The sequence below is a fragment of the Talpa occidentalis genome, unplaced genomic scaffold (genome assembly GCF_014898055.3).
Source record: "Talpa occidentalis isolate TD23 unplaced genomic scaffold, MPIMG_talOcc4v2.1 talOcc4.10, whole genome shotgun sequence".
NCBI lineage: Eukaryota > Metazoa > Chordata > Mammalia > Eulipotyphla > Talpidae > Talpa > Talpa occidentalis.
Window position 1 is genome coordinate 12565500 of NW_023600993.1, and position 12003 is coordinate 12577502.

At 35.4% G+C, this 12003-nt stretch overlaps 1 protein-coding gene across 10 annotated transcripts in view; it reads right to left on the reverse strand.

The window, feature by feature from the left end:
* ANKRD28 (ankyrin repeat domain 28) overlaps positions 1 to 12003 on the reverse strand; it is a 130107-nt gene that overhangs the window by 76034 nt on the left and 42070 nt on the right. For 8 of the 10 annotated variants that reach the window (XM_037524665.2, XM_037524675.2, XM_054690226.1 and 5 more), the window contains one exon: positions 4516 to 4599. In XM_037524665.2, coding sequence (XP_037380562.1) covers positions 4516 to 4599 — 84 coding nt within the window. Of the gene's footprint in view, positions 1 to 4515; positions 4600 to 5720; positions 7285 to 12003 lie in introns of those variants that run through there. The other 2 variants (XM_037524656.1, XM_054690349.1) reach the window with 2 other exon arrangements.

Sequence of the window (12003 nt, forward strand, 5' to 3'; positions counted from 1 at the left end):
ACAGCTGGTTCCATTGGACCCTTAGCTGTGGAAGTATTATCATAATAGCCATGTAATCACAATGCATGTAACATACACTCATTTATGGATTGTGGAAGAAACCGGAATACTTGTGAAGGAAACCTGAAAATCTGAGATTGGAATCTAGATGCACTAGAATGGAGAAGAGAAAAAAATGAAGAAATGTTTTTTCCAAGCAAGAATGAAAGAATGGTGTTATTTCTAGGCATGGGGAAACTATAGAGGAATTTTCTCCTGGTGGAAGCAGAGTTGTTTCATTTCTCATCTTTTCCCCCATTTCAGTCCATGTTTCATGGAAGCAAGCTGAAAGCTGGGTGGGACTATAAGACGAGACTGGAGAGTTTTAAGCTCCAATACTAATTTCTGTACATAGCTACAGAAGATCATGTACATACATAGTCTTAAGAGAGAAAGTACATATAACCTCAAGGAAATGATTGAAGAGGTTTAAAGAGCTAAGGAACAGTAACAGCTTGGTGTACTGACAAATAGCAGAAGTGACATGTGGCCAGAAGAAAGATCTGTGGAAGAGTAAAGCACTTCTTGCTAATTTCCAGAAAAGACTAGAGAACACTGTGAAGAATGGGGGTAGGCAGAATTCATGTACCCTGTGGAAACACTGGATTTATTACACTGTGTTATGTGCCAACCGTGGTATTACAATAATGAAAACTAACTGCTTTGTGACGTGTACATGTGTACATGTATATGTATACATTTGTTGATCACTTCATCTGACAAAGTATCATTTCAAGTATTTTTGAAAATTTAAAAGATGTTAATAATTTGGAAGAATAATTTGGCAAACTAATCCCAAAACATTTTGAATGGCAAAGTACATCCACACTGAGAAACCCATTAAGTAAAAAACACAAGGTGACATTTGCAAAAATATTAATGACATACTACAGGTAAACTCTATCTAGCTCTTAACTCTTTAATTTAAAAATGCTCACTCATAATCCAACTATTCCTGTTTTAAACCTAAATATAGCAATAGCTGGATTATAATTATCCTTTGTTTGAGATTACTTTGAGTGACATTTTTATCCTGTCAACAAATACGATATTGAGAGGTCTGAATATTCACTCAGATGCAGTGTTAAAGTTTAATAGCACTTAGCATTATGAAAATTAGGATCATATTTGTATTGCAGTTTAAAAAGTATAGTCCACATAACAGAGACATAACTTTTAAGTATAAAAATCCATATTGAGGGCCTCCCCGGTGGCGCAGCGGTTGAGCGCTGGGTTGTGAAGCTGCCTGCAGCCTCTGCAGCGCCGGTTCAATCCCCGGCTGCTCCCCGGCCACCAGAGGAGGGTCCCACATGGCGCGCAGACCTCTCCTGCCGCCCGCTGCTCCCCTCAGCAGTGTACTTTGGTCCTTCTGCCTGCTCTGCTCCCCACTCTGGCTCTGGTGAATTCTCTCACCCTCCCGTGCTTCTGACTGTACCCAGTGCTTGTATAAATAAATAAATAAATCTTAAAAAAATAAAAAAAAATTAAAAAAAAAAATCCATATTGAATCACTATTGCTTTATAGTACTATGTGACAAAAAAGAAAATGCATGTATTTGCATCTTTGCAATTTGCTTTTTTAATTCCCCAGTTACTGTCAAATCTGACATGGATTCAAATCCTAGTTCTTCTATACTTACTGATCCTGGAGATGTTAAATCTGAGTTGTAGAGTTTTACCATCTATTGGTAGAACAACGTCACAAGATTGTTGTGTGAATTAAACATAAAAAGATTTAGGGATATTGTTATCACTAAAAGCAAATTTCAATTATTAGACAAATTCCTAGCTATCTAGACAGAAAAAAACAATCTCTACTTAATAGAAATTATTTCTTTATAAAGAGGACACAGACCTTTCCTCTAAAATGTTAATAGTTCAGAATAACTCTTAGGGCTACACACATGGCATTAAGTGCAAGTAAACCCTAGGGAAAAGCATTAATTACTATTATTATCTTGGCTACATAAAGCCAGATACATAAATGAAAGCTTTTAGGCAAAAGCAATTTATTTAAAGGAATTTAGAATTTCTACAACATTCAAAGATTGGGGTGGGAAAACATCCTGAGGGCCACATCCTGAGGGCCATCAAGGTAACGCCATACATTTAACAAGAAAAGAGGCAAGTCCTGAGGAAGTCAAGTAGATTTATTCCAGTAGTAAGTTTATAAGGTCAATAAAATGAATAGTTAAGTCTTTCAAACTCACACTCCAGTTGTCCTTTATACTACATATACCACTCTGCTTTTAAAATCTTTTGACTGTGTTTTACCTTTATGGTTTACAGAGTTCCTTCTACAGCTAACTTTTTTATTTTATCTAAAAGTTTTCTACTCTAACCATTTTTGGCAATCAAAAATCTTCTAAAAAAGAAGTCCTATTAGACCACACAAATGATTCCCCTTTATTCCTTCCTATGAAAATGCTGACATGGAACAGCAATATAACCAATAAAAATCAGTTTCTATTCTTGCCCCAAAAGATGAATCAGGGGTAAAAAATGATCACTGCTTGAAGCAAAACCTAATTCTATCCTACCTTTGCTAGCAAGACTGACTTAGAGTGGGCCTGTAACCAATGGAACCCCAGGGCTTTTAATAAATTTTAAAATTAAAAAAATCCTCTCAAATTCAGGGGGTCTCCCTGGTTGCACAAGGGGTTAAGCATCAGCACTATCAAGCTATCAGCAGCAGCTGCAACATGCGTTCAATTTGACATGAGTTTGATCCCCAGCCAGGGAGCTGACCCACATGGCACAGCGGACCTCTCCTGTCTTGCCCAATGCTCCCCTCAGCAGTGTATTTCAGTAGATTTGCCTGTTCTGTTTCCCACTCTGTCTCTGGTGAATCCTTTCACTCCCTGCACCTCAGGACTACACCCCCAATCTTATATACATAAATAAATGAATCTTTAAAAAAAATCCTCTCAAATTCTAAGTTACGAGAGAAAAGGCCTAAAAATAACCATAAAAACTTGTCATGGGTCTACATATTTGAAATGCTAACCTTGCTTTTCGTTCTAACTCAAGCTTTAGAGCAAGGGAACAAGCTATAATGAAAATAAGTGATGTTGGAGAAATTACCCATGTAAGTATGATTACAGTCTAAACTTTCTCACCATGGTAAGATCTGTTAGTACCACAGTAAAAAAAAAAAAAATTTAAGCCTCTCAAACTAAAGCTGAACAGAACAGAAAGCCATTTCCTTCCTTTTCATAAATCTTTACACCTCTATAACTATTTTCTGCCCTGTGAAAAGTAAAGTGTTCAGGACACCCCAATTACATATAGAGTCTATTTAAAATAAACCCTTTACTAGATGCACATGTTGCCAATAAATACAAACTTAAAAGCAGTTAACATTGTAAAATTTGAGGGAAAAAATGTAGTAATAGCATTTGGATCACTACCCAATGTTAGAATGAGCCATTAATTAAAGAATCAAATCTTTGAGTAATCCAATTTTTAAAAATGGCAAAGAAACACTTTCGATATCTACTTAACATTAAGTGGTCACAGTAGTATTTTAAGAAAAACAAAAGAAAGATGAGAGTTGGATGAGTTTATAAAGTATGGTTTTATAAGAACTACAATCATTTCTAGGTCATCTTTTTTAGTGTTGCTAAAAGCAATTTTATTAATCACGACCCTCCCACACCCAAAAATTCAGAGCACTGAATTGTATTTGAAAAATATACTGAATTTTTAAATTATATATTTAAGCCTCAATTTAGTAAATTAAAGAAACTCTTAGCCATTGGAAAAACATACACAGAGAAGAAATTGCCCATATACCAACTCTTTCTAAAATTGTCCCTAATATCAGCCCTAAATGCTAAATCAACAATATCCTTAAGTTTGGAGACTTCAAGTAATATGTCTTTCCTTAGCGATAGACTCAAATAGCCAAATCTTTATGTATAATTCTTACCATGATTAATTGTGGAAAGCATATCCGATCTTATAAGTAAGTCAAATACATTTATAAATTTAACAGAAATGCCCCTGACTTCACAAAAAGAACCCTCATTTGAAATGCACACCAACATATTTACCAGCAAGTGTCATGATTTCTGCAACTTACTTTCTTTTCAGCAAAAGAAAAAACCATAAATGTGTGTTGTATATAAAAAGCTGAGTATAGATGAGGCTGAAATCAAATGTGGCAAAATATTACCACTGCTAGATCTAAGTGACAATAAGAGAGACCAGTTTAATTTTTCTGTGAAATTAATTTTAAATTTCAAAATAAAAAATTGGGGGAACAAACAACACTCATTGCCTCCTAGGTTTTTTGTGTTTTAGTTATTACCCTGAATAAATGTCCAGTGCCTTCCTTTTTGCCTTAAGACCTTTCTGCCTAATTTAATACAGCTATTATAGAACTGTGTTGTCTTTTAAACAAAAGTCATAGCTCTAAGAAAGAATTTCCAAAAGTAGGGTTAAAGACTGGTATCAGTGAATTTATTGTTTTACCTGAAAGTTAACATCTTCTTTCTTAAATATTAGTGCTCGAACTTCATCAGGATCTCCGTTAAATATAGCCTGCACCAGTGATGGCTAAAATACAAGAGAGTAATAAAAGCATTAATCACACCACAGGGATGACTTGTAAAGATGTTTCTATGTAACTTTAAAATCCAAAACGTTTCTTCTCTATAGCAACAAGCATTTGGTTTTTTGACATTAACCAAAAGTTTCACAAAGTCAAGCCATGTGAAATTTACATGATTCCTTCCTCTTTAGGAAAGAAAGCAGTCCTAATTATAAAAAAAAATTCAATACAGCCAAAAATAAGGTAGTATAGTAAACACAAACAGATTTTATTTTTTCTATTAGTAGAAAATTTTTGATTTATATATGGTAAAAAGAAAATCTCTTCCACCTAGAAGTGTGACATCTCAGCATCTATTTGTGGGACAAAATTTGTCAAACAAGCAGTTCCCAGCACATACTGAGGCCCATAAGGAATGCCTACTTGAAAAGCTGTTAAGGTCAGCATTATGTGTATAAAGACATAAATTCAAAGAAAGAAAATCTGACAATTGATGAAAATCACTGCTATTCAAAGATGAAAATACTGATACCTGAATAACATGAAGAGGGAAACACGTGCATTTCTAAATATAACAAATTTCTTAAGACATAGCTGCTCTGATAAGGTATCATATTATACTAGTCAAAAAGTCCATTCACAACAGTATTAAAATTAAGGTCAAAGATAAAGTCTGATTCATTTTAATACAAAAGTCTTACATGTAACTACTCAAAAAATCATTACAGAAAAGACTGTGTCTCATTACAGTAAAGACTGTGTCTCGGTATTTCTGGCAGTAGTCAATCTTTCCTAAAATACAGAGTTCTTCATTCTTCTTAGGTTCGTTTTTGAAACCAAAAAATGAAAACAGAAGTGTGGTTGCTATAGCTACTATTTTCAAAAGTATTTCTGAAGTAGTTTTAAAAGATTGAGATAAGTCTGAAATGGTTATCTAAACATCTGATAAAGTAAAAACCAGAATTGTGCGTTTTATATAGAAGTACTATTATACCTTATTTATAGACCTATGTTGTTTTAATTAGGGTTTTTAATGAAATCAGGGGAAACTGTTTATTCTTAAAAAGTAAAATTTACCCTACTAGAGCAGTAGAATACAGTAAACATATAAACTCTCATATCTTACCAATACATTTCCAGAAGGTGGAGAATATAGGGGTTTGTTCTCCTGTGGCAATTTAGAAATGAATTCAGGAGATTCATCTTCTACCTCCTCCAAAACAACAATACACACACGACTCATTCGCTCTCTTAAAATACTAAATTCCAAGCTATGTGATGAAAGTCACAGTTGAAAAAGCAAAAATAGTTTTTTCTCCTCTTCTGTACAATACTTAGAATCATTCTCTGAACAGCACAGCTGTTTTTTTTAAGTTAATAAGTACTATAATAAAAAATCAATGTTTAAAACTACGACTGTATAACTTATAACTTCCTAAAACAACAAAATCGTATTCTTTTCTGTTGGGCTGCTGAAGCACTTAAAAGAAATTTCCCATTAAGATATTAGTAAATAAAACCAAGTTTAGTACAAGCTCATTTAAAAATATTTTTCCCTATCAAAATAGTCTATTGCTGTACTATATCTTAGAAATATACTTGCATAGATTATTATTTTAGGTGTCAACACCACACAAAGCAGGATGAAATGAGAAACAACTGCTGTGATAGAGATGATCACAGTTCTGCCCACTCCTGCCTGCAAGGTCATAGAGTTACCAGTACTGGCTTGCTTGTAACTCTGAAAATAAAAAATAAAATCTCACTATTCTGTTCCACTTCTAATTTATCTTCATTTCTTCAGCTTCCCTAGTTAAATGCAGATACTATCCAGGCAAAAAAAAAAAAAATACATCTAGGATTCAGCACAAATTCTTACAATGAAGCTCAGAGGTTGACAATTCTTTCTGTGTTTGGGGAGAGAAAAAAACAACACTCTGCATTAATAGCAAAGCTGCAGTACATTTACATGCGATGAGTCAGACCACGAGAGACAATAGGACTCTTGGTACTAGAACACAGCTTGATTAATCCAGATATCCCAAAAAATTGAAGTAACACAGATAGCTTTATTCCCATCGACAGCATAAGCAAGGCAGAGCGGTCATTCTTTCTCCATCAGGCAGTTGTCTATAGCTGCTCCAGCACAAGGGCACAGGCACCAGGCAGAAATGGTGTTAGCAGAGAATCCTAATAAAACAGGCAGGTTGCGAAGGAATTAGAAGGCATTTGAGCTCAAGTTACTGCTTCAGGCTTTTCATTTTAAAAGAGACTGGAGGAGGAAAAAAACTCAGCAGTTTATCATTCCAGCGTTTCCTTTGAACTCCACGTGAATACAGCTTCCATTAAATAGTCTTCATTCAGAGGAAAAAACAGCAGACTGTGCATCTTCTTTGAGCCAACTACTTTATTCAATCATCGGCCTCTGTGCCAATACAGTTTCCTTCCACTCTGAAAACCGCTAGTTATCCTTTTCGGTAGGTTTCAGATGCCTTCCTGTTCCTTCGATGATCTTGCAAAATGCCACTTACACCTCCAAATGTACTAGTAGGTCCTTAAAAATATCTACAGAACCTCAGGATCCGCTGCACAGAAGCATTCCAACTGAGCAACAGTCTGAATAGCAAAGACTGCAGAACCGCAGGATGAAATGCCTAGTAATGCTCACATGTTACACTTACCAGAGATCTGAGCTACTGCTCAGGATGTAACTTCCTCTAGCAGGAGAAAAAAATAGTGCATTTGGACAGCCTTCACAATTAGAAGGTTCATGCCAGTTCTGTGACTAATCCAGATCAAACTGAAAAATTCTATAACTGAAAAACGAGTGCGCTTTTAACATTTTCCACTAAAAGCCACAAGGAAATCTGGTGTACTGCCTCTGCTGACTAACACTGGTTTTAGCAAGTAAACAATTCCAAACAGCTTAACTGCTTTCGTATGTTACAATATAGCAAATGTTTAACCCTACAAAGACAGCTGCAATAGGAATGTGTCTGCAGTGAACCCACAGAATTAGAGATGAAAGATGTTTTATGAGAATTCAAAAATCATGAACCTAAAATTTTATTATTATCAAGACCATTTTTAATCTGCCAGATGTATGTTATTTTCAAGGAAACAAAGAAATTTATGATTTACCAACAATTTCTAAGTTATTGTATATTATTGATGAAATTATATATTTAAAAGGAAAAGTCTAAAATTTCATAATGTAGAAACCCTATGTCTAAAATGCTATGGTTCACTTGAATTTTCACCAACGAAATATTTTAACCCTAACATCTAGGGATAGAACAAAGACCTAAAATTTGCCAAAAAGCCACATAAAAACAATTGTTTCAAGTCCTTATTTCTGAAATATCTGTATGTCAAGAAGTATCACACATACACACCCTGGCAACTCCCTCCCATATAATTTTTTTCCAAAGTTACAAATAAGTGACAAAAACAAATATTAATAGCTCCCGCTCCCCCCACTTCCTTCTTTGTTTAAAGCCAGGGATTATTCCCCACAGAAATATTACAAAGAAAATACTATGGTTTCTCTTTAATCTTTGTTCTTACTTTGCTCAACTAGAATATTCATTACTGAACATGGTAGTTACTTTTGAATATGTATGTATTGAGTATTATACATTCCCATTTAATACTCGGATAAGTTTGCCATGTTCCCATATAACATAGGCAAAAAGCACTCTGAAATTATGTATCTTACCCAAAATTACGTAAATTAGTAAAGTTGTTCCTTTCTAATTTCAAACACATGTTCTTCCCAATCTTTTCTTCTTCCAGTGACGGTACACACACACACATATATACATGCAAGATCTTGGCAATCTATAAAACCTGACTGTAAAAGTAACCTTAAAAGATGAATAGCTTGTAACGGTTGTGAAAAGTTTAGGTAATAAAAATATACTACTGACTTTGATAGTATTCCCAAACAAGTTTTTTAAAATGGGTATTTAAAGCTTAGAGTCATCACACATTTAAACCAGTTTACATAACAAAATATACAAAGATAAAAAAACAGCATGACACAGATAAGAATGGCAGCGACTAAGAACAAAACCAGTATCTCTGAAAAAAACTGCAACCCTAACGTAACTATACCAAGGCACTAAAATATGCTAACAATTTACATATATGAAACATAAATATATGTAACTTGTTCCAAAGTATTATCCATTGGGTAAATTCACCTACTTAGATTTAAGTCCGTTCAACTTGTTTCTTGTTCTAGGTCATCTTCCATACTTAGGGCTTTCCCAATCAGAAAGCAAGCTCCTTAAAAGGCAGACACTGTATTATATACATACTGTTTCTTCCACCTTTACGTAATATCACTGAATGAATTGATTATGTCAAAGACTGAAACAGAGTGAAAGAATTATAATGGGGTGTGTGTGTGTGTGTGTGTTTATACACACATTTTAATCAGAAAACAAAGCATTAAGGTACAAGAAAATGAGTTTGATACCTCTCATCAGTGAGCAACTTAAATATACAAGTTGACAGGCTATAAAACAATGAAATAGATTCTATTATTTGTTGGCTGTGTATTTGGACAAGGTAAATTCCCCGCCCCTAACTCTAATTTTCCTCACACTTCTAAAAACCTCCAAAGATTTTTATTCAAGGGAAAGACTGTAATGACAGTGACTGAGAATGTAGGTTTTGGAGGCAAACTGCCCCTATTCTTATCCGGCTTCCCACTAACCTAACCATGTGACCTTGAGCAAATTACTTAACATCTTGGTTATCTCATTTCAGCAACTATTAAATGGCATGAAGAGAATCTACTTTATAGTACTATTCACAGTGAAGTATAAAATAATCATTATGGATATTTTGGGTAGTTGAATGATATTCCTTGTGAAGCCAGTGGGTAGAAAAGGGGCTATTCAACATCTCCGCCCATCCACTCGCTGGTGAAATGATAGAGACTGGTGTCTTGAGCTCCCCCCATTCTGTTAGTAAGTTCCCAGACTGGAAGAAGCTTGTCTTAAGACTCCAATACAAGACAAACGTTTACTAAATGTTATTGGGAGGAGGGAGCAGTAAACTTAATAAAGTAGGACTACTGCTTTTTCCATTCTTCCTCATTCTTTGAATTTTTTAGTTTTAGGAATATGAAAGAACAGAAAGTCCTAGCCCATGGTATGTTATCAAAGAGATGAAAAACAGTAACAACAAATATTTCAAAAAAATTTAAACTTAAGGGGCCTCCCTGGTGGCGCAAGGGGTTAAGCACAGTACTGTGACGCTATCCGCAGCCCACTCCTGCATGGATTTGATCCCTCCCTGGCCAGGGAGCTGACCCACATGGCGCAGCAGACCTCTCCTGTCTTGCCCACTGCTCCCCTCAGCAGTGTATTTCAGTAGATCCACCTGTTCTGCTCCCCAACTGGGTCTCTGGCGAATCCTCACTGTCCTCCCCTCGCCCTTCCTCTGCACCTTTGGCCTGTACCCCAGTTCTTATATGCATAAATAAATCTTTTAAAAAATTTAAATTTAAGTTAAAAGCAATATAACATCTATCCACATATGGTTTTTAGATCCTCTACTGACCAAGATAAGACCCTAACATCAAGGAACACACATCCCTAGGCACTTTATGAGACAGAACTGACATAAAAACTCTGGACTGCCAACTTCCTGACTTTTATATTGGAGAGTTATAGAAGTTCTACCTTGTTTAAACCATTGTGATTTTGAATCTCTGTTACTTAGACCTAAACCTAATGCTAAGTGGTATCTTACTCTTTCTATAATCATCAATCAATGCAGATACGTCTTCCAGTCCTATTCAACCATCTATATTCCAATATAGTTTAAATTTTCAATAAATAAGAATTACAAACACTGCAACAAATTGTAATAGAAATAACTGGTCAGAAAACAGCTTAGAGACCATTCCATATTCATCTTAGGTAAGTAAAGGAAATCAGAGGAGGGAGAAAGGAACAAACATTTATCACTGAATGCTCAGTCACCATTGGTGGGCACTATCATCTAACATATATGGGAATGGAAGATGAGTAACATCAAGTCACATTAATGAGTTATCCATCTCATCCAAACATCTAACTATAATCAGGCTTTTTGATAAAATGAGTAAACACAATTATGAGTAAACAGTTAATCCATGTTCAACAGATCTTACATAAACAAATAGTACATGACTGATAAAATGTAGAAGGGGAAAGTTTTTTGGAAGGAGCTAAAGGAAGGTGCATTGATTAGGGCAAGCAAACATGAGGAACAATGGCAGATATTGTTGGAGAAATTGGTTAACTCAGATTACAAATGGCTTTGTAAACAAAATGAAAACATTTCAATTTTTTATTCAGTAATTGAAAAATCATTAAAGATTTTTAAGCAGTCATCACTCTTTACTTTAAAATGATTATGTCGTCTATGCAGAGAATAGAAAAGAGGGTAAGAATGGAAGCCAAGGGCCTCCCCAGTGGCGCAGTGGGTTGAGTGCAGCACTGTGAAGCTATCCACAGCCTCTGCAGTGCAGGCTCGATTCCCAGCCAGCCAGGGAGATACCCACATGGCACGGCAGACCTCTCTTGTCTCGCCCGCTGCTCCCCTCAGCAGTGTCCTTCGGTCCTTCTGCCTGCTCTGCTCCCCGCTCTGTCTCTGGTGAATTATCTCACTCTCCCGCACCTCTGGCCTATACTCCCGTACTTGTATAACTAAATCTTTAAAATAAAAAAAAGAATGGAAGCCAAAGGACTAGTTAGAAGGATCATAAAAGACCACTATGAACAATTACATGTTAACAAACTGGACAACCAAGAGGATGGTTAAACTCTTAAAAACATATAAACCATCAAGACTGAGACATGAATAAAAATTCTAAGTATACATAGAATAAGGAGAAATCAAAAAACCTCCCAGAAAGAAAAGTTCAAGACTTTACTGGTGAATTCTACCAAACATTTACAGAATTAAAACCAATCATTCTCAAACTCTTACAAAAAACTGAAGAGGAAAAAGTACTTCGAAAATAATTTTACAAAGCCAACATTACTTTGATAGTGAAGCCAGATAAAATCAGCACAAGAAAACCATAGGTCAATATTCCTGATGAACATAGTTGCCAAAATTAACAAAATACTAGCAAACCAAATTCAATAGCACAATAAAAGGATCAAACACCATGGGTAAATGGGTCTTAATGGTGGCATGCCTGGATGGTTGAGCACATAAAAATAAATTCATATGACATATATATTAACAGTATAAAAGGATAAAAATCACATGATCATCTCAATGGACACAAGGAACATCTGATAAAACCCCTTATCATTTCATGATAAAAATAACAAGGGCCTCCCGGATGGCGCAGTGGGTTGAGCGCTGCACTGTGAAACTGTCTGCAGCCTCTGCAGCGC